This window comes from Lemur catta, chromosome 3, assembly GCF_020740605.2.
Source record: "Lemur catta isolate mLemCat1 chromosome 3, mLemCat1.pri, whole genome shotgun sequence".
Classification (NCBI taxonomy): domain Eukaryota; kingdom Metazoa; phylum Chordata; class Mammalia; order Primates; family Lemuridae; genus Lemur; species Lemur catta.
Window position 1 is genome coordinate 92,853,215 of NC_059130.1, and position 22,027 is coordinate 92,875,241.

Here is a 22,027-nt window from a genome sequence, read left to right on the forward strand (position 1 = left end):
GATTATAGGTGTAAGCCATGGTGCCCAGCCTCTACTTGTTTACTTGTTTTTTTTTTTTTTTTTTGAGACAGAGTCTTACCCTGTCACCGTGGGTAGAATGCAGTGGTGTCATCAAAGCTCACTGCAACCTCCAACTCTTGGGCTTAAGCAATCCTCCTGCCTCAGCCTCCCAAGTAGCTGGGACTACAGGCCCCTGCCAAGACACCCAGCTGATTTTTCTATTTCTAGTAGAGAAGGGGGTCTCACTCTTGCTCAGGCTAGTCTTGAACTCCTGACCCCAAGCAATCCTCCCACCTCGGCCTCCTAGAGTGCTAGGATTACAGGGGGGCCTCTACTTGTTAAATGGGAAAAATTAATCCCCTATTTGGTTAAACTTGTTATTTGCAGTTTATCTGTTACTTTCAGCTGTACTAAATTTTAACAAATTCTATCATCCTTGATAACAATGTTTCTCAAATTAGTATCTGTAGGCCTCTGTATGTCCAAATATAATTTTATAAATTGAATCCTTATAAATTTAAGTATTGTTAAATATTTTTCTTTCAGAATAATCTAAAAAAATGAACATAAACATAGTCTGAATCATCTGGATTACCTCATAAATGAGTGCTGTCTTGTGATTGTGGTTTCCATGATTTTATTTTGCATTTGTTGTTACAAGTACATGAAAGCATTTAGCTTTAATGGTTTGTAGGTTTAATTTTAATGGTTTATAAGTTTATGGCAGGCTGCTATTAGGTTAGCAAGTCCTAATGTTAAAATGATCACTGTCGGCCGGGCATGGTAGCTCATGCCTGTAATCCTAGCACTCTGGGAGGCCGAGGCGGGTGGATCGCTCGAGGTCAGGAGTTCAAGACCAGCCTGAGCAAGAGTGAGACCCCCGTCTCTACCAAAAAGAAAAAAATAGAAAGAAATTATCTGGCCAACTAAAAATATATGTAGAAAAAATTAGCCGGGCATGGTGGCGCATGCCTGTAGTCCCAGCTACTCGGGAAGCTGAGGCAGTAGGATCGCTTAAGCCCAGGAGTTTGAGGTTGCTGTGAGCTAGGCTGACGCCGTGGCACTCACTCTAGCCGGGCAACAGAGCAAGACTCTGTCTCAAAAAAAAAAAAAGATGATCACTGTCATAGAACATCTGCTTTATACTCACCTCAAATTGCCTTACTTGTTATATCTAGTTAGCTATGAAGAAGGCTGTTAAAGAGACAGGTAATTGTCCCCCACAGCAAATTGTGTAACTGCTGCTTTGTAAAGTGAAGTCTAGATGATGTCAATGAACACTGTATAAACCAAGGTTTCATGCTAGCTTGAACAAAGAAAAAGATGATGGAAGAATTGAGTCATCATCCCAGGGCATAAGCAGTATAGGTATGCAGAATCCAAAAGAAGCTGCACTGCAGCAGTCAGGACCATATTCATGGAAGGCACTGCCTGCAGGAACCTATCTTGTATACTGTTCCAACTTGCAGTAGTTCATCAGCAACAATGATAATAGTAAATAACAAGAAAATATTTTCATGAAACTATTTAAAATTATTCTCAATATTGCATCATAGGGCAACCTAGTAAAACATTAGTTTGAATGAAAAAATCAAATAAAATTAAAGAAAGTTAAATAATTAAATTTAAGCTGAGTGAGGTGGTTCATACCTGTAATCCTAGCACTCTAGGAGGCTGAGGCAGGAGGATTGCTTGAGGTTAGGAGTTCGAGACCAGCCTGAGCAAGAGCAAGACCTGTCTCTACCAAAAACAGAAAAAATTAGTCGGGTGCGGTGGTGTGCGCCTGTAGTCCAAGCTACTCGGGAGGCTGAGGCAGAAAGATTGCTTATGCTCAGGAGTTTGAGGTTCAGAGAGCTACAGTGATGCCACTGCACTCTACCCAGGGGGACAGAATTAGAACCTATCTCAAAAAAAAAATCAATTTAATAAATTAAACCAACATTGAAGATCCTCACGAATTTTCTTTCTTTCACAAGGGACCTCAGGTTATTCATGTTTGAGAATATTACTTTAAGATAATAGATAGAAGGAGCTCTATTTTCTGAAGAACTGGGTTGGGAACCAGTGCTTTGCCCAGAGAAGAAGAGCCATATTTATTTGAATTGGGCAGAGAAAAATTTTAAGGCCCTCACTTCTAAAAAACAGAGCAAACTATGATTCATGCAAGCATTTTCTCAGTGGCTGCCCTGATCCTAAGCAATTCTTCCTAACAAAGCCCCACCTAAAGCCCTCATCAACCAGCAATTTAGTAAGAGAATTTTTTTTTTATTTAAAGGATTTTAGAGCAAATTTATTAAGTAAATTTCACAGGTAGCAGCTTGTATATCTACTAGTTGACTCCTTAACTCCTTTTTTATTACCCTTTCCCAGGTGCAAAAAATTCCAATGCTGATGATGAGAACCAAAGGAAATTAATCTAGTTGAAACAGTTCATCTTCATCAGTGACTCTTTACCCACAAAAGGTTCCTTTTGGTTTAGTTTTGCAGTGCCTTTGATTGCTTTTGTCCTCCTCCCAGTCCCATAAACACTCTCTGAGGTTCTGGTCTTGGCTCACCTCTCACCTCTTTCTCAGGGATTTCATTCACTCCCACAGTTTCAAGTATCCTTGACATTGTGCATGATGTTGAAATCAATATATGTAATTTATTAATTTATTTAACAAATACCTATTGTACCTACCATGAGCCATGAACCATGCTGCAAGGTATTAGAGTTATAACATGATGAACAAGATAGGTAGGGGTCCCTGCTTTCCTATAGCCTTTCTTTCAAGTTTTCACACTTCTGACTGCTGCCTGGCCATCTCTGCCCAGAATCCCAAATTCAATATGCCCCAAAGTGGGCTCTTCAGCAACTCCCCCCAAAATCTGCTTCATAACATTTCTGCGAATTGTACCATTTTCATTTGTTTCCCCTGGGACTCATCTTTAACTCCTTCCTCTCCTTCAATCCCATATCTGATGCCCAAATCTTCCAAACTTTGCCACCTAATCTCATCTCTCCATCCCTGGCGCCATTGCTCTCCTTCAGGTTTATGACCTCTTTTCTTCTGGTCATGGCAACAGTCTGCTTAGGTCTCCTCATCCCATATCTTCTTGTTCCTCTACAGCTGTTCTCTCTGCAGCTGCCAGAATGATTGAAAATATAGGCCGGGCGAGGTGGCTCACACCTGTAATCCTAGCACTCTGGGAGGCCGAGGCGGGTGGATTGTTGGAGCTCAGGAGTTCAAGACCAGCCTGAGCAAGAGCGAGACCCCATCTCTACTAAAAATAGAAATAAATTATCTGGACAGCTAAAAATATATATAGAAAAAATTAGCCGGGCATGGTGGTGCATATCTGTAGTCCCAGCTACTCGGGAGGCTGAGGCAGAAGGATCGCTTGAGCCCAGGAGTTTGAGGTTGCTGTGAGCTAGGCTGACGCCATGGCACTCACTCTAGCCTGGGCAACAGAGTGAGACTCCGCCTCAAAAAAAAAAAAAAAAAAGAAAAGAAAATATAACCTGATGTGATCATTCTCCTAGTCAAAACTTAATTTCTTTCTACACTATCATACTCAATCTTACCCGCTGGGATAAAATCCAAAATCCTTAGCCTGGATTGACATATACATTATAACCTATCTCTGTCTATGTTCTTTCTCTCTGCATTCTACTTTTTGGCATTTACATTCTACTACTATTGATCTATTTGTAGTTGCCCAAATATATTATACTGTTTCCTACCTCTTTTGGTTTTTTTTCTGCTTGGAACTCTTCTCTCACTTCTCTTTAGCTAACTGTTTTGTGATCCTTCAAAACACTCAGGGGATGGTCTTACTCATCTTTGCATGCCTGGTACTTAACAGAGGGGTAGGCTTGCTATAAAGAGAAGTACAATAAATATTAATATCTAACTAAATTTCTGTGTCACTAATTCTCAAATCTACATCTCTAAAGGGAACCTCTGTACACCTCCACCTGGATGTCTAATAAGCATCTCAGTGTTGCTTGCCCCAAACCAAACTGATCTTCTCCCTTAAGAGAGGAGGCAGTAATACGGTGGTCTCCAGAGTCACAGAGCCTGGTCAGACCACTGTGAAACACAATTCCAGGGGGTACCATTCACATTATAGTCTACATAAATATCACATTTGCATATTACACAACATGATGGCTCTACTGCCTGGGATAGAATCTGGCTCCAGCACCCATTAGCTGTAACCTTGGACAATTTACTTAAATTCTTCAGGCATTGGGTGCCTCATCTATAAAACAGTATAGGTATTACTCAATACAGGATTGTCTTTTTTTATTTACAAATAATAGAAATTTATTTCTCACAGTTCTAGAGGCTGGGAAGTCCAAGATCATGGCATCTGATAAAGGCTTGCTCTCCACTTCCAAGATGGTGCTGTGTTGCTGTGTCCCCACATGGGTGAAGGGACAAATGTTATGTCCTCACATGGCAGAAGAGATGGAAAGGCCAGGCAGCTCTCTGAAGCCTCTACTAGCACTAATCCTATTCATGAGGGTAGAGCCCTCATGGATTTTATGTTCCAACATGAATTTTGGAGAAACACATTCAAATCATAGCAACAGGGTTCTTATTAGAGTCAGGCTGGGGTCTTTCACTGTGTGTTAAGATCAGTGGTGTACTCCAGCCAGCTATTTGGCTTTTGACATTTCTTGTAGCTAGTGGTGGTTCGTAAAGTGGATCAAAAAATTTTCAGGAATTTTGTGTGCCAGTTGTGAAACAGAGTCATTATTAAGAACTAAATTATACAAATTTAAATTGAAATAATTTATATTATAAACAAAGGTAATAAATATTCAGCATTATCCATGCTCTTGAGATTATACCCATTGTATCTGTATAGTAGAAGTATTACCTAATTATGTGCTACAGCACATCTCTTTTCAACTGTGTTCAGTGATATCATACAGTTAGCTTGAAATCAACTACAATGGGAATATTTACAACATGGAACAAGGCAAATCCTACAAATTAGGGCTCTTTTTCCTTTTTTTTTTTTTTTGGTTTGTTTGTTTGCTCATTTGTTTTGAGACAGAGTCTCTCTCTGTCACCTGGACTAGAGTGCCATAGCATCAGCCTAGCTCACAGCAACCTCAAACTCATGGGCTCAAGCAGTCCTCCTGACTCAGCCTCCCTAGTAGCTAGGACTACAGGTGTGCCCCACAACACCTAGCTAATTTTTTCTATTTTTGATAGAGACAGGATCTTGTTCTTGCTCAGGCTGGTCTCGAACTCCTGACCTCCAATGATCCTCCTGCATTGGCCTCCCAGAGTGCTAGGATTACAGGCGTGAGCCACCACACCCAGCCATAGGGTTCTTTTTCCTACCTGTTTGTCATTATTTTTAACCTCAAACCTGCTTCTCCTCCAGTGTTTCCAATGTCACTGGTTAATGACATCACTCATGTCACCAAGATAAGAAACCAAGGGATCAGATTTAACTCTTTCCTCTCATCCTAAATCCAATTAATCTTAAAGCCTGTAGAAATATCTCTTGTATTTCCTTCTTTCCATCCTGCTGCCAATGTCACATTACAGTTCTGAGACTTCTCTTGGTTAGACTATTGCAGTGGCCTCCCAACTGGTCTCTTTGCCTAATATTCTAGTCATTAAATTCATCCAGCACACAACTGCCAGAGTCATCTTCCTAAAACATAGTTCAAATCATTTAATTCCATATCTCAAAAATCTTCAATACATTCTAATATTTATTAAGCTCTTCTATACCAGTCACTGTGCTAGGCTTGGTACTAGCGATACTTGGTATTAACGATAAGTAAAACCGAATGAATCCTTTCCAGGCTGCTGGTGAAAACATAACAATAATATAATGGGCTATGTGTAAACATAGAGCTAGAGGGCTGGTCTGAGTGCAGTGGTGTTTACAACTAATTGATCACTAACAGTCACAGATTCCTTTGTTCCTTCTCCACTCTCACTTCTTCACTTGACTAGTCTTAAAAAAAAAAAAAAAAAAGAGCTAGAGGTATTTACCAGACCCTGTGAGAAAGCCTCCTCCCCGAAGTTCTGAAAGCTTTGCTATTCTCTGGGGAGACTCTGCAATCACAAAGGCAAGTAAGTGTTCAACAGTTTTCTTCTCTTTTCAGTGCTCTGTACAGCTATTTCATTTTTTTTTTTTATATTCCCAAAGGGATGGATTGTTAACATTTCTCTGGGCCAGGATAACTTTTTTTTTTTTTTTTTAAAGAGACACGATCTCACTATACTGTCCAGGCTAGACTCAAACTCCTGGGCTCAAGTGATCCTCCTGCCCCAGCCTCCTGAGTAGCTGGGGCTACAGGCATGGACCACCGTGCCTTTGTTTCTTTTGGTTTTTAAATGAGTCAAATAAGCTCAAGTGCCTGGCACATGGTGGATACGATAGACGGCAATTTTCTTGGGGCTGGCTGAAGTATCATTGTGTGTTGTTGGTTTAGTCTGCCCCCAGCCAATAACTATCCATTACTAAGCTCTGAACTTGTTTGTTCGGCCCCTTCCAGAAAGAAATGATAATGCCAAATAACTGTTCAGCCTCTGGCAGAGTAGGAAAAAGCAAATAAATCACTACTGCAAGGTAGGATGATAAATAAAAATTGAGATGCTCAACCAGCATGACACAGCACTTCCTCATTTTTTATCCTACTGTAAAGGCCAAGGGCGTTAGTGGTGGTTGGGGACAGAGAGAGGGACATAATATTTATTAAATGCTTACTGACTGAGCTTCTGTTTTATGTTAGATGCTGTGTTGTGACTTGGGACATAGAGATGGATATGACCCAAATCCTACTGTCCAGAAAGTCAGTCTGGCAGGGAGAGGCAGACATGTAAAAAGTAAAATAGCTTAAAAGATTTTTCTCTTTTTGGCTATACAGGCTATTGTTTGGACACCAAGGAGAGGAATGGTAAATTCTGGGGATGAGCTGGGATCAGGAACAGCTTCAGAGGAACTAATGCTTCAGCTGACTCTTCAAAGACATGCTTTTCTAGCCCAATTGGGAGAGAATGGGTTTTCCAGTTTTGAACAAAAGCTACACTCTGTTCTGGCTGTTATAGGTGAGGATGATGGAAGAGTTATAGTAACATCTTAGCTAACATTTCTAATGTATAATAAGAACTAGGAACCAGGTACGGTGGTTTAGGCTTGTAGTCCCAGCATTTTGGGAAGCCAAGGCAAGAGGATCACTTGAGACTAGGGGCTCAAGACCAACCTAGGTAACATGGTCACACTTCCTCTCTACAAAAAAAAAAAAAAAAAAAAGACGAGACAAGAAAAAAAAGAACCAGGTACTGTGCTAAATGCTAAATGAGCTACAAAGATTACCTCGGTGAAGTGTTAATGTTATTCCCATTTTACAGATGAGAAAACCAAGGTGTAACAGGATTAAGACTTGCCTAAGGTCACACATAAAATGATAATGAGGAATTTTTTATTTTATTTAATTTTTATTTAATTAATTAATTTATTTTTTGAGAGAGTCTCACTCTGTTGCCCAGGCTAGAGTGCCATGGTGTCAGCCTAGCTCACGGCAACCTCAAACTCCTGGGCTCAAGCAATCCTACTGCCTCAGCCTCCCAAATAACTGGGACTACAGGCATGCACCACCTCCCCAGCTAATTTTTTCTATATATTTTTAGTTGTCCAGCTAATTTCTTTCTATTCTTAGTAGAGACGGGTCTCGCTCTTGCTCAGACTGGTCTCAAACGATCCTCCCGCATTGGCTTTCCAGAGTGCTAGGATTACAGGTGTGAGCCACTGCGCCTGGCTGAAAAATGAGACATTTTAACTCAAGAAATTGACTACAGAGCTCCAGTTTTATTTTTTGTCTTTTTTTTTTTTTTTGGAGACTAGAGTCTTGCTCTGTCGCCTAGGCTGAAGTGCGGTGGAGCGATCATAGCTTACTGCAGTCTCAAACTACCGGGATCAAGCAATCCTCTGGAGTAGGCAGGATTACAGGCGCGTGTCACCCAGCCTGGATAATGAAAACAATTTTTTTTTGGTAGAGACAGGGTCTCGCTATGTTGCCCAGGCTGGTCTCGAACTCCTTGCTTCAAGGGAAGAGTCTCGCTGAGATGACAGGTGTGAGTCACCCTGCCCGTCCATCCTAGCCACAGTTTCTTAAAACCACAAATAAGAGTAGTGGCGTGATCACATTTCCAAAAGATTTCCTTCAGCCGCAGTGGAAAGAATGAACAGGAGATAGAAAGCAGCAACCCTGTAATCAAAGATAACAACGAAGAAAAGTGCCTAAGTGGTGAGGGTTACTTAGGATCAACGATAGAGCCGAGGCTGCGAACTTTAGAAATATTTAGATAGTTCTCAGGGCTTGGTGGGATTAAATGTAGGCAGCAGCTAGCATTGGGGGCACAGTGCTCAGGGATCACGAAAATAAATAAAATCCTGGTTCCTGGAAGAGATCCCGGCTTAGCGTCTGGATTTGGGGGCGGTCAAAAGGTTCGCCTCTCTCTCCAACCTCAGCCATCCGCGGCAGGAAGGAGGATTAGTTCCTTCTGGGCCCACGCCAATCCCAGCGAGGGAAAGCGCTGAGTCATTCCGGAGGGGCACGCTGGGGCGTGGCGGGGCTCGGCCAGACTCCCCCTGCGACATCCTCCTCCCGCACCCGAGCCCCCTCTAACTCTCGCGAGAGCCTTACAGGCTATATAGGCAGCGCCCCGCGCGCATTTTGCGAGTCGTCTTCTTGGCTGGTGTGGGTGTCTCAGTCGTCGACGACTTCTGTTTTGGAACAGGTGAGTCTGTGGGTAGCGTGACCACGGCGGAGTAAGGCGCAGCGTCCCACACCCCGCCTGTCGCCTTTTTTTCCTTCTCCGGGCCCGCCCGCCCTCAGGTGGGGATGCTGCGGCGCGTGAAGCGGCCAGTCAAGGCCTGGCGCCCAAGAGAGCTCGAGCGCTCTGTGAACGCCCACGTGCTCACCCCAGTGGGTGCCGGGACCTGGTTGAACCCCCAGATTTCTCTCGACTGGAGTCTCCTCTTCCCCTGGCAACCCGAGCACAGGCCGTTGATGGGCTCTCCGCGGCGGGGGGCGGGCCGGTAGCGGTGGGGAGGTCTCCTTGACTCGGCCTCCTGCCCGGCTGGGCGGATCGGGAAAGTTTCTTGAATAGACCTGCATCCTGACCTGTGGCTGTAGAAGGCCGCCTGTCCATCATGTGATGGGGTAAAGGCTGTTCCCGTTCCTGAGCTTTGACTAGCCGCGGAGCTTCGGGCACTAAGATTCCCTTTCCTGTCGTTATTTTCCGGTCCGTGGAATGGGGTTTCTGATGATCCCAAATGCCCTCGCTAAGGACTGCGCACTCTTTCTGCTGGTGCTTTCCGAAGTGCTAGGGCGGGGGTGATGATGGGAGTGGCTCAAGGCTTCCGTTGATTCGAATCTCTTCCCCAGGCAACCCGAGCAAAGGCCGATGATTAGCTTGCGGTGGCGTGGGTCGGGTGGTGGTGGTGGAGGTGGTGATGTCGGTGTCTTCTCGACTCAGCCTCCTGCCGGGCTGGGCGGGTTCGAAAAGCTGCTTGAGTGGACCTGCGTCCTGACCATCATGTGACGGGGTAAAGGCTGTTCCCGTCCCTGAGCCTTGACTAGCGGCGGAGCTTCGGGCGCTGAGATTCCCTTTCAACTGTCTTTATTTTCAGGTCCGTGGAAAATAAAGCTTCTGATGATCCCAAATGTCCTTGTTGAGGACTGCGCACTCTTTCTGCTGGCGATTTCCGAAGTGCTAGGACGGGGGTGATGGTGGGAGTGGCAGGAGGGTACCTAAAATGGAGTTTAGGGGTTCTCCAGTGTTTCTGGACAGATCCCTTGAAGGGGCTCTGCACCGGCTAGAAGTCCAGCAGCCTTTACCCCGGTTTGGTCGGGCCTTGGACGTGGGGGGGCCACTTGGAAAAGCAGGTTTGGACGAGAAGGCCATTTAGGGTCACACCCTGTAGTTGGTTGCCAAGCTATGCCTTTTATTTTGTTAAAGGTGTCAAAAGATTTTTTTTTTTTAAATAAGCAGTAAAAAGTTCGCAATGATCCATGTTCACAAGGTTTCTTTTGGTTGTGATGTTATGAACCAAGAATTCGGACTTGTTAGAAAAACTTTCAGACCATGACTTAGTGGGTTAAATCTTAAGTCCTTACCTTGGTGTTGACCTGAGTGAATTTGGTGCAGTGTTGCTTTCAGCAATAAATTGAGTCTTGTTTTACTTATCTATGCCTCAAGATATTAGCTCCGAGGTCAGGAACCCATATTTGAAAGGACTTCTAGGACTTAAAACACAGTACGGAAAGCATTACTGTTGAGCAGACGCCAATATCTTGGTCTTGCCTCTTAAAATGTTGGATTGGTGTTAGGTTGTGTGGTGGCTTGGACAAATCTACCTGGAGAAAAGTCAAGTGTGCTTCCCACATTATGAAGGCAGGTGGAGGCATGCAGATAAAGGGCAATGTGACTTTTTGTTTGTGGCATTGTATATTTGTGTTCCGGTTTGAGAATCTCCACCCCCCTCAGACTCCGCTGCATTTTTTTTTTTTTTACTCTGCTTCTATATAATGTACAGAAGAAACTGCCATTGCACAAACAAAGGCTCATAAAGAGTGACAATGATGACCTCAATTTATAAAGAAATTGCCTTGCTGTTTTTAAATGAAAACAAAGGCTGAGATTCAGAGGCTTGTTTTGTTCCAAAAGTTGGAAAGTTCAGATTGTGATCCTTGACTGCTGTCCTGCACTTCTTACTAATATAAAATGTAATGTATTCAGGGCCACTAGACAATTCTTTGATTGTTCTATAGCAGAGTCTCTAAGTGAAGGTTGCTGATTATCTAGAAAAGTAAGACTTGTTTCTAATTTTTCTGTTATCTTTTCCAGCTAATAGCAACATGTCTTCAGGAAATGCCAAAATTGGGCACCCTGCCCCCAACTTCAAAGCCACAGCTGTTATGCCAGATGGTCAGTTCAAAGATATCAGCCTATCTGACTACAAAGGTAAAAGTAACTACATTGGACTCATTGAGGTGGAATTATTTTGTAATCTAGAGATTGCTTGTTAGATTTGTGTCACTGTTATTTTTTTTTCTTTTTTCTTTTTTTTAAATTTTAGCATATTACAGGGGTAAAAATGTTTAGGTTACATATATTGCCTTTGCCCCACGTGAGTCAGCTTCAAGCGTGTCCATCCCCCAGACGGTGCACATCATACACATCCTTTAGGTGTGAATATACCAATCCCCTCCTCCCCCCTCCCACCTGCCTGACACCCAATGAATATTACTACTATATATGCACATAAGTGTTGGTCAGTTAATACCAAATTTGATGGTGAGTACATGTGGTGCTTTGTCACTGTTACGTTTTACTGTAAAATGTTTTATGTCTCCTGGGATGGAATCTTTAGATCACAAGGCTGTTGCCTTCCTGTTGAAGTAGTGATTATCAACAGTGATCACAGGATATATATCCTAGGTCCAGACCACTTATGGAGAAAGCACATTTCATTATGGCTGGACATATTAGTTCAATTATCTTTTTAGTACTCCTCAATTGTATTATTGGAGAAATTCTTATTATTATCTCTTGTTACAAGAGGTCGTCTACATTTAAAGTCTAAGCTCAAGTCTTTGGAGCTGTGATACTGCTCGTTTAGTTTGTTTGGGAAATGTGTGTGTCACAGATGTTATATTAGGCAGAGGCTTAGGTACATTCCCTTGACTGTTTTGCCCCCAGAGGAGAATTGGTGTTACAGTTGGAATTGCTTCCTTTCCTGTTGTCCTAGTTTCATGCAGACACTTGGCAAGTTCTTTTGAGACTCTAGGACAATTGAGGATGTAGATTTCCTTAGAATGCAAACCTGAAACTCGGGTGTCGAGTGTACTTTTTCTTGATGGTATGGTATTAATTCTTGGAAGTAGTTGTTTGTGTAGAACATTTGACTAGGTTGCTTGACATATCACACTTGGTTGTTGGGGCTCCTCCTGGCAAACAAGGTAAATAACACCCTAAGGAGGAGACCCTGACCCAGGGGTATAAGGAGATCTAGGAGGAGCTGCTCTCTGCCCTCTAGGGCTTGACCTGCAGAGGCTTCAAAGTGCTTGTTAGGCAAAGCCCTGGAGAGGTTGTTTAGATGAGTCAGTTTCTAGTGATACTGCTTTTCAAAGAGGTAAACCTCAAAAGTCAAAAAGGGCCACTTGTTTTCGACTTTGAAGTATTGCTGCTACCTGAAAATGAGTGAATATTTGGAATTGTTCCAGTGGTTCAGGTGTGGTGAGAGGTTGCCTGGCCAGTTTGAAGATGTACTGCAATGGTAATCTGAGTGACTTCATTAAAATTGCTGCTAAAAGTTCTGTCACCTACCAGTACTTTTGTAACTTTTGTCTTACAAATGTTTTTTTAAGATGGAGTCTGGCTATGTTGCTCAGGCTGGCCTTGAACTCCTGGGCTCACAGGATCCTCCCCCCTTGGCCTCCTGGGAAGCTGGGACTACAGGCACGCACCACTGCACCAAGCTTAAAATTTTGTTTTTCTCATCCTGTCAGGCATGTTAGGAACACATGTGGTCACTTAAACCATTACCACGGTTCATTGTGGAAGAAATAACAAAAGCTCTAGGCCAGGCATGGTGGCTCATGCCAGTAATCCTAGCTCTCTAGGAGGCCGAGGTGGGTGGATCATTTGAGCTCAGGAGTCTGAGACCAGCCTGAGCAAGAGTGAGACCCTGTCTCCACTAAAAAAAATAGAAACAAATTAGCTGGACAACTAAAAATATATATATAAAAAATTAGCCGGGCATGGTGGTGCATGCCTGTAGTCCCAGCTACTGGGGAGGCTGAGGCAGTAGGATCGCTTAAGCCCAGGAGTTTGAGGTTGCTGTGAGCTAGGCTGATGCCACAGCACTCACTCTAGCCCGGGCAACAGAGTGAGACTCTGTCTCAAAAAAAAAAAAAAAACAAAAACCACAAAGGCCCTAGGTTCTTATTGGTGTCCTACTGCTTCACAGCAGAGGAGAACCCAGCAATTCAGCTTTTTCTGGGCAGTTTGTAAGCATTGGCATTAGGCTGTCCAGTAGATAATTACATCCTTGGTTTTCTTCATTGGAGAACTTTGCGTTTATGCTAATTTTAGTCAGAGAAGATCAAAATTAGACTGAACAGTGTTTATTCTGTAGTTGGCAGTTAAGAATATGGAGGCAGGAAAGTAGAGCTGGAACCGGAAGGAACTTTTCATTCAGGCCTTCCTGCTGTAACAGGTTCTAAAAATAGCTACTAGGAGACATCGATATTGAATATCTTGGCATTTAGTGATTATTTTGTCTGCCATCAACTTAAAAAGAAAACTTCTTTTTCCATAGGAAAATGTCTTTGACTTAGTCTCTATAAAGCAAGGAAATCTGCTTCAGAGGCTAACCGATGATTCCCATTTTTTTCCCCAGGAAAATATGTTGTGTTCTTCTTTTACCCTCTTGACTTCACCTTTGTCTGCCCCACGGAGATCATTGCTTTCAGTGATAGGGCAGAAGAATTTAAGAAGCTCAACTGCCAAGTGATTGGTGCTTCTGTGGATTCTCACTTCTGTCACCTGGCATGGTAAATCTCTTTGTCCGTTTGGCATGTGGACTTTTGAAGCAGCAGCTTGGGAGGCTTTGGAAGTAGACTTTAAGGTATTGGTTTCTGGCTCCTCATGGAAGGAGTGCAAAGGCTCTGACTTTCATTTGTTCTCTTTACCTGGCAACAGAGGAGAAGCAGGTTAAGTTACAATTGAGTGTACCGTGGTTACCTACCTTGACTGTTCTCAGCCATTTACTTTATTGCTGGAAAATGTTTGAAGTGTTTTTGGGTAAGTTAGAGTAGGAATATGGGAAAGAGAAAGGAGGAGTAGGTACAGTTAATGTCTTGCTACACAAGAGCTTGAATGAATGTGATTGTATATGTGCCTTTTGCTGTAGGATCAACACACCTAAGAAACAAGGAGGCCTGGGACCCATGAACATTCCTTTGGTATCAGACCCCAAGCGTGCCATTGCTCAGGATTATGGGGTCTTAAAGGCTGATGAAGGCATCTCGTTCAGGTATGTCATCAGAATTATCCAATTGGGGCTGGGTGCAGTGGCTCGTGTCTAATCCTAGCATTTGGGAGGCCAAGATGAGAGGTTCGGTTAGTTCAAGACCAGCCTGAGCAAAAGCAAGAGCCTCATCTCTACAAAGAAGAAAAATTAGCTGGGTGTGGTGGCATGAGCCTGTAGTTCCAGCTACTTGGGAGGCTGAGGCAGGAGGGTCGCTTGAGCCTAGGCATTTGAGGTTGCGGTGAGCTGTGATGATGCCACTGCATTCTAGCCAGAGTCTAGGGAGAGCAAGACCCTGTCTCAAAAAAAAAAAAAAAAAAAAGGATCCAGTTGGCTGAACGCCATTTATTTGGAGAAAGCTAGAGCCTTGATCTGCAGAGTCTCCTTCATTTCATTCTTTTATGCAAGGGCCACCTCACTAAGGGCAAAGCCACTACAAGTCTTGGAGACCAGTCCATTTCCAAAGGACTTGAAGCTTCTCCATTCTAACAAAGCAGATTTCTAAACCTGTATTGCTTCTCCTTTAATCTCCTTCTTCCAGGGGCCTCTTTATTATTGATGATAAGGGTACCCTTCGGCAGATCACTGTAAATGACCTCCCCGTTGGTCGCTCTGTGGATGAGACTCTGAGACTAGTTCAGGCCTTCCAGTTCACTGACAAACATGGGGAAGGTAAGTTATCTGTCTGGTAACAGGACAACAGAGTGGTGGCAGGGTGGGGGAAAGATGGTAGGACCAAAGTCTACCAAATAAGAAAAGGGTGAGTATGTCTCTTCAAGAAATTGAAGTCTGGATTACAGTGGGGGTGGGGGTAATGGAAAAGCTTGGGGATGAGAATATAAAGGCTTTTTGTTCCAACTGCATACTCCCGTCTTCTGTCCTCATTTAGAATCACTGCTACAGATCTAACTTACTAGAGTATAGGAGGATCTCATAGATGTATTAGGGCAAAACAAAAAGGTTGAGAATCACATCTAGTGATAAAGCATGCCACTTTTGACAATTTATTGGGAGTAGAGCTTTAATCCCTGTCATTCCTATTTGTTTTTATTGGAGTTTTCAAAAATAATGTGTGCAGTTTGGAAATTTGGAAAATAAAAGTAGGACTAAGATAACTTACCCAAAGACAATAGGCAGATGCAGTTAATACAGTTCTGTTATTTAAAATTCCATTCTGTAGCCAGGTATGGTGGCACATGCCTCTAGTCCCAGCTACTTGTGAGACTGAAGCAGAAGGATCACTTGAGACCAGGCATTTGAGGCTGTAGCTGTAGTGCGCTGTAATGAAGCCTGTGAGTACCCACTGTACAACAAAGCCTGGGCAACAAAGGAGAGACCCCCGCCTCTGAAAAAAAAAAAACAAATCCATTCTGTTATACAATATGATAGTTGAATTTGTAAGTTACAGTTATTAAATACCAAATTACATAAATGTTTTATGTAAAAACTATTTTAAAGGAGGGGTGGAGGATGTTTCAGGTAAAATGTCAAAGTTCTTCATTAGGAGTCTCAGGATTAAAGATAATGTTTTTGTAAGCCTGTCTTTATAAAACTTAAACATGACTGGACACATTCAACTTTTGGTTTTTATCTAGCATTTGCTAGAGTGCAGGCCCTTTTTTTCCCTGTTCCCACAGCACTGGTACTTCTCTCTCCTTACCTGTTCTCATAGCATTGTTGTAATTAAAAAAAAAGTACTGAACCACTTGAATCCTGGCTTTTGAGTTGTAAGGCTCTTTGACTTTTTCCCCTTCTCTTAGAGTGTGGCTGTGGTTCGAAGGAAATGACCTTAACCTGGCTAAGAGTTAGCTTTTAAGAACTCAGTTGCCCTCTTTTGCACCCTTCCTCTTGCTCTCCTTTTGCTGCAACAGTGGGTCTGGTCATCATTGTCATCTGTGGCATATGTATCATGCTCTGTAAACCCATATCTTGTTCTTGCTCTATAATCCTATCTTTCTCTCCTCAATAAACCTCATTTTTGTGCTTGCCTTACAAAAAAAAAAGAACTCAGTTCCTGAACCAGCAAAGTGCTGGGTGTGTGGGGGAATGAGGATCTTGACTACTCTCTCCAGCTTAATGTAATTAAGGATAAGGTAATTCTGATCTAGTGCTGTTGACATCAAATCAAGGGCAGAGGTGGACTTGGACGAACTTATTCCTTCACTACACCTCATCATCTTTTTCTGGAGACAAGTAGTTCAGACTAGCTTTCTACGGCCCATTTTAGCTCTCTGATCATGTGACTTAAAGAAAATGAAGTTATTAGAGTCTGGATTAGTGCTGTGTGTTTAACATACCCAAAGGTGCTAGCTTCCCTAGAGTAAAAGTCTGAGAATATAGGGATCAGTGAGCACTGGTAACCAGGAGGTAATGGTAATTTGCAGAAGCATGTGTGAGCATTAGCCTGGCCAATGAAGGAGCTGACACCTGCTGAGACTGCCCCCTAGTGGGGAATGAGGTTCAGCACTAAACAGAGCTGGACTTTCCCTAGGACCTTACATGTAGGCTAGACTTCTGAACCCAAGCTTGAAGTGAGTCTTTAGCTTGCTTCTTCAGGCTCTGTATTGGTCTCTGCTGCTTCTCTCTTTTTTAAATCTCATCTTGACATCTGCATGTATCTGCTGCTTCTCATCCCACTAGAACATGCACAGCTTTCTATGTACAGCCTTTTTAATAGTCACCGTTTAAGAGCTTATAAATGCCAAACACACTATCCTAGGTACTTTACACATGTTCTGTTTGACAAATAATCCTACATTCTTTTTAAGGACCAATAAACCAATATTTAAAATACACCATTTATTCATAGTAAATGGTGGAGCTGGGATCCAGATTCATAGCCCTCCTTCTTTTGTATGTAATTAAAATGGTGAAAAGGGACTCTGTTTAGGGCCTTCTGTACTAGGGCACTTCTCTCATACTGAGGTTACTGTGTCTATTGTCATTTTCTGCTTGGAAAGTCATGACCCTTTTGCTGTACTTGAAGGCTGGTTTACGTGGGACTCAACGTGTTCTCCTGGAATCCATTTTAATTCCAGAAAAGCAACACCGTTGGGTATGAGTGAAACATTTAAGTGGGGATCTTTCTGTCAACTAATACAAGTGTAAGAGCCATGAGGCCTTAGAGCCAAAGAGACTGAATTGCCAAGGTCTTTTTTGGTCCATTATTCCTCCTATTTAACTGTAAGGCCCAGTTCTTTGTGTCATCCTGAACAGAGGAATCTTTTTTGTTCGCCTGTTAGAACCTACTGGCAGACTTCTAGCTGGCTCTGACCTGGTCTTGCTTTCATGCTGCTCTTTGTTCTCTGCAGCTTGTTTTATGTTCAGGACCTGTGTTGTAACCATTTGGTGCCACTAAAGCCAATAACTAACAACCAGATGGATATTTCAGGAAAATAATGGTAGCTGGGCCTTCCATTTAGCTTTTGTTCCATCTTTACCCTATACCCAGAGAGCTGGTTACAGAGTCATGACACCTAATGCTATGATATCCTTGGACCAAAAAGGGGCTTCCCTATCTCTCACTTGAGCAAATGAGACTCGCTGCTCTGTTATAGACTTTGGTGACTATGACTTCTAGAATTTGACAGCAAATGGAAGTTGAAAAATCAGAGATTGGTTCCTGTCTCACTTTCCTCAGGCTAGACTAAGGCACATTGCTAGCTGGGGGTTGTTAAGAAAAAGCTGAAGGCTATGCTTTCTGTATAAATGTGTAAAAGATTTCATACCCTGCCTTTTATTTTCCAAAGGTAGAAGGCAGTTACTCAATGAAACAAGCAGGGCTTTCTGTTAAGGTCCTGATCATCGTAGTTGAGGCTATGCAGTTTGGCAGAGTTAAAAGAATGCTGAGAAGGTAGACTGAGGTTGATGCTTTCAGATCTCTCAAGGGCTGCCAGAGGGAAACAGCAGCTTAGTGTTAGCGTTTACACAATCCTAGCTTTGTCATTTATTTAGCTTGCTTTGTTTCCCTTGGGGATGGGAGGGTGCTGGCAAATCAAGTCATTTAAACTTTGTCCTTTTTTTTCTTTTTGGAAAGTTTTGATAACATATGACATAATCACTCATTTTAAGTGTACAATTCAATAGCATTAATTATATTCATAATGTATAGTTATCACCACTATCTAGTTCTAGAACTTTTTCATCTTTTCATAGTCTAACCATTAAGCAAAAATTCCCTATTTCCCCTTCTCTGTAGCCCCTGGTAACCTCTGTTTTACTTTCTATTTTTATGAATTTGCCTATTCTAGATAGTTCATGTAAGTGAAATCATACAATATTTGTCCCTTTGTGTCTGCTTTCTTTCACTTAATATTTTTAGGGTTCATCCATGTTGTATCCTGTCTCTGAACTTCATTTCTCCTTGGCTGAATGCTACTCCCTATATGTATGTACTACAATTTGTTTATCCAGTCATCTGTTGGTGGACACTGAGTTGTTGCTACCTTTTGGTTGTTGTGAATAATGCTGTTAGATTATTGGTGAACAAGTATCTGTTTGAGACCTTGTATCTAATTCTCCTGGGTATATTAGGAATGGAATTGCTAGGTCATGTGGTAATTCCATATTTATCTTCTTGAAGGACTGCCACACTTTTCCACATTGGCACCATTTTACATTCATACCAGCAATGCCAAGGGTTCAAGTTTCTCTACATCCTTGCCAACACTTCCTATTTTTTTACTATAGCCATCCTTATGTGTGTGATGTGGTATCTCATGATGGTTTTGATTTGTAATTCCTGGGTGACTAGTGATGTTGAGCATATTTTCATATACCCAATTGGCCCTTTGTAGATCTTCTTTGAAGAAATGTCTATTTAAGTCCTTTGCCCATTTTTGAATTGGGTTGTCTCTGTTGCTGAATTATAGGATTTCTTTATGTATTTTGGATACTAACCCCTTACCAGATATATGATTTGTAAATATTTTCTACCATTCTGTGGGTTCTCTTTACATTTTCTTGATAATGTCCTTGGATGTACAAAAGTTCTTAATTTTGCCAAATCCAAGGTCATGAAGATTCCCCCTGTTTTCTTCAAAGAGTTTTAGCTCTTAGGTCATTGATGCTTTTTTTTTTTTTTTTTTTTGAGACAGAGTCTTCTTTGTTACCCTGGGTAGAGTGCAGTGGTGCCGTCATAATTCACTGCAGCCTCAAACTCCTGGGTTCAAATAGTCCTTTTGCCTCAGCCTGCCGAGTATCTGGGACTGTAGGTGCATACCATGATGCCAGGCTAATTTTTCTATTTTTAGTAGAGCTGGTGTCTTGCTCTTGCTCAGGCTGGTCTGGAACTCCTGAGCTCAAGCAGTCCTCTTGCCTCGGCCTCCCAGAGTGCTAGGATTACAGATGTGAGCCACCACACCTGGCCTTGAGCTTTTTTTAAAAAAAGTATTTGAGGCATACATAAAATTATGGGGAACATATGAATACCCATTTACCTACTACCTACCATTAACAAATCTTAATCTTTTTCTGTATATGCTTGGAACAGACTATTTTTAGAACAAAGCCTATGGTTAAAGTTGTTAATTTCTTTAAATTTTAGGTATTACTTCAGTAAATTTGGCATAATTGTATATTAGGGCTGTGGTGAGGATTAAATTACATAATATTTGTAAAGTGATTAGACTTAAACACTAAAAGGCTAGATGATCTTAGATTGCAGGGTAGGTTTCCTGGTGTCGTGAGTATTCAGACCTTCTAGGGCTCAGACCTGGTTTTGAGGCAACCCTTTGTCCATAGGAGGAAGGTGGTACACGCCACTGAGCAGGTTATTAATTAGTGGTACCTTTCTCTTGCAGTGTGCCCAGCTGGCTGGAAGCCTGGCAGTGATACCATCAAACCTGATGTCCAAAAGAGCAAAGAATATTTCTCCAAGCAGAAATGAGTCTTGGGCCACTTTAGTGCTTGGCTGCAGTGGGCAGCCATGTGAACAAAACCTCTTTTGTGCTTTTTTTCCCACATGTAAAACACAAGACACAGACTTTAGATTCAGGCGAGATGTGGTGTGTTACAAGACAGGCCTTTCCTACAGGGGTTGGGAGGCCAGCTTTTTTTCCCTTGGTGGGAATGGCCTGAGTTGTGTTGTGGGGCAGCCCATCTGATTTGTACGATGTATCAGTAGAGGGCATCAGCCCATTGATCTTTTGTAGTTTCTATTAAACTTGAACTGAGACCTTGATGAGTCTTTATTTTAAGGGGGCATTAGCCTTTCATTGTAAGAGGAATTTACTCTTTGCTTTCCCTCTTTATCAGAAAATGAGGAGAGCTACTTCAGACTCAGGGAATTATGTTGAGGGGAAATGCAGATGGACGCAGGTGATGGAACTGAACCAAGGTGTCACATTTTGTTTTACTGCATATGGGGAGAAGAGCAAGCCCTGCTATAGTGTTGGCTGGGGCACCACAACTTATGCCATAGGCTGGGTTGCAGGTTAAGGTCCCAATGAGATTATGTGGACACCTATGTTTACACTACTGGGAGGGCTACACAGGAACCAGAAACTTGGCCTCTTCTAATAAGTGCCTGGTACCTGCTCTGTAAAAGAACAGAGTTGGGGGCTTCTTTCCCTTTTGAACTGAAATTACGAGAGGAAGACAAACACAAGGCTCCCGGTCTTGGGTAGAGCTTTCAATGGTAGAAGTACAGTGCTAAGCACTTCTTACCTTCCCTGGGTTCTAGCCTTGATTAGAGGATATTCCTTTTGATCCTCATTCATATTATTGTCCTGCGGGAGGTTGTCAGCAAAAAGATTCTTCCTGGGCCCTTGAGGCTAGGGTAGATTAAGAACCGAGGATGCTTTTGTGCATTGTGTGATGCCTTTCTAGCCACTTGGTACTTTATCAGCCACCCAAGCCTGCCCACCCCTCTAGAACCTAGACTAGACTTAAGAGCAGCAGTACAGGATTCCCAGGGCCTGCACTAACAGCCAACATTAACTGTTTACTATGTGCCAGGCATTTTCCCAAAGTGCTTTACATGTGTTTATTCAGTCCCCACAACAACCCTGTGAGGTAGGAGCTCTTCAGGGGATATTTACCCCATAGGCCCTCTAACAAGTAGCATTTTGGGAGCACTGCATAGCTGTGGTAACAGATGGAAGAGTTCCATATTCAAAGGCAGATGGGAATTGGGGATCTAACTTGGCCTGACTTGTCTTGACTTTTTTTTTTTTTTTTTGAGACAGACTCTCACTCTGTTGCCCGGCTAGAGTGAGTGCCGTGGCGTCAGCCTAGCTCACAGCAACCTCAAACTCCTGGGCTTAAGTGATCCTTCTGCCTCAGCCTCCCGAGTAGCTGGGACTACAGGCATGCACCACCATGCCCGGCTAATTTTTTCTATATATATTTTTAGTTGGCCAGATAATTTCTTTCTATTTTTTTAGTGGAGACGGGGGTCTCGCTCTTGCTGAGGCTGGTCTCCAACTCCTGACCAAGTGATCCACCCGCCTCTGCCTCCCAGAGTGCTAGGATTACAGGCGTGAGCCACCGCGCCCGGCCGACCTTTTTTTTTTTTTTTTTTGAGGCACAGTCTCACTCTTGCTTAGGCTAGAGTGTTGTGGCGTCAGACTAGCTCACAGCAAACTCAAACTCCTGGGCTCAAGCAATCCTGCCTTAGCCTCACTAATAGCTGAGACTACAGGCATGTGCCACCATGCCTGGCTAATTTTTTCTATATATTTTTAGTTGTCCAGCTAATTTCTTTCTATTTTTAGTAGAGACGGGGTCTTGCTCTTGGTCAGGCTGGTCTCGAACTCCTGAGCTCAAACGATCCACCCGCCTTGGTCTCCCAGAGTGCTGGGATTACAGGCATGAGCCACCGTGCCCGGCCCTTGATGTAACTTTTTTTTTTTTTTTTTTTGAGACAGTGTCGCTTTGTTGCCCTGGCTAGAATGAGTGCTGTGGCGTCAGCCTAGCTCACAGCAACCTCACACTCCTGGCCTTAAGCGATCCTACTGCCTCAGCCTCT

The 22,027-nt window shown here is 42.8% G+C and overlaps 1 protein-coding gene across 2 annotated transcripts; it reads left to right on the plus strand.

Annotated features, from left to right (window-relative positions):
- The first annotated feature begins 8,647 nt into the window (after nucleotides 1-8,647).
- Nucleotides 8,648-20,233, plus strand: PRDX1 (peroxiredoxin 1). 2 transcript variants are annotated; one of them, XM_045545546.1, is made up of 6 exons: nucleotides 8,648-8,759; nucleotides 10,872-10,988; nucleotides 13,429-13,582; nucleotides 13,942-14,064; nucleotides 14,600-14,730; nucleotides 19,860-20,233. In XM_045545546.1, exons 2-6 carry the CDS (start codon nucleotides 10,883-10,885, stop codon nucleotides 19,943-19,945), a joined length of 600 nt encoding a protein of 199 aa, XP_045401502.1. In that variant the 5' UTR covers nucleotides 8,648-8,759; nucleotides 10,872-10,882; the 3' UTR covers nucleotides 19,946-20,233. The 2 variants fall into 2 exon arrangements, with proteins under 2 accessions (XP_045401502.1, XP_045401503.1); XM_045545547.1 differs by lacking the exon at nucleotides 8,648-8,759 and adding an exon at nucleotides 9,632-9,654.
- Nucleotides 20,234-22,027: the final 1,794 nt, after the last annotated feature.

Coding starts and splice junctions, on each gene's coding strand:
- PRDX1 (XM_045545546.1), top strand. CDS start 10,883: ATGTCTTCAGGAAATGCCAAAATTGGGCACCCTGCCCCCAACTTCAAA. Junction 13,583..13,941: donor CACTTCTGTCACCTGGCATG/GTAAATCTCTTT, acceptor CTTTTGCTGTAG/GATCAACACACCTAAGAAAC. Junction 14,065..14,599: donor GATGAAGGCATCTCGTTCAG/GTATGTCATCAG, acceptor TCCTTCTTCCAG/GGGCCTCTTTATTATTGATG.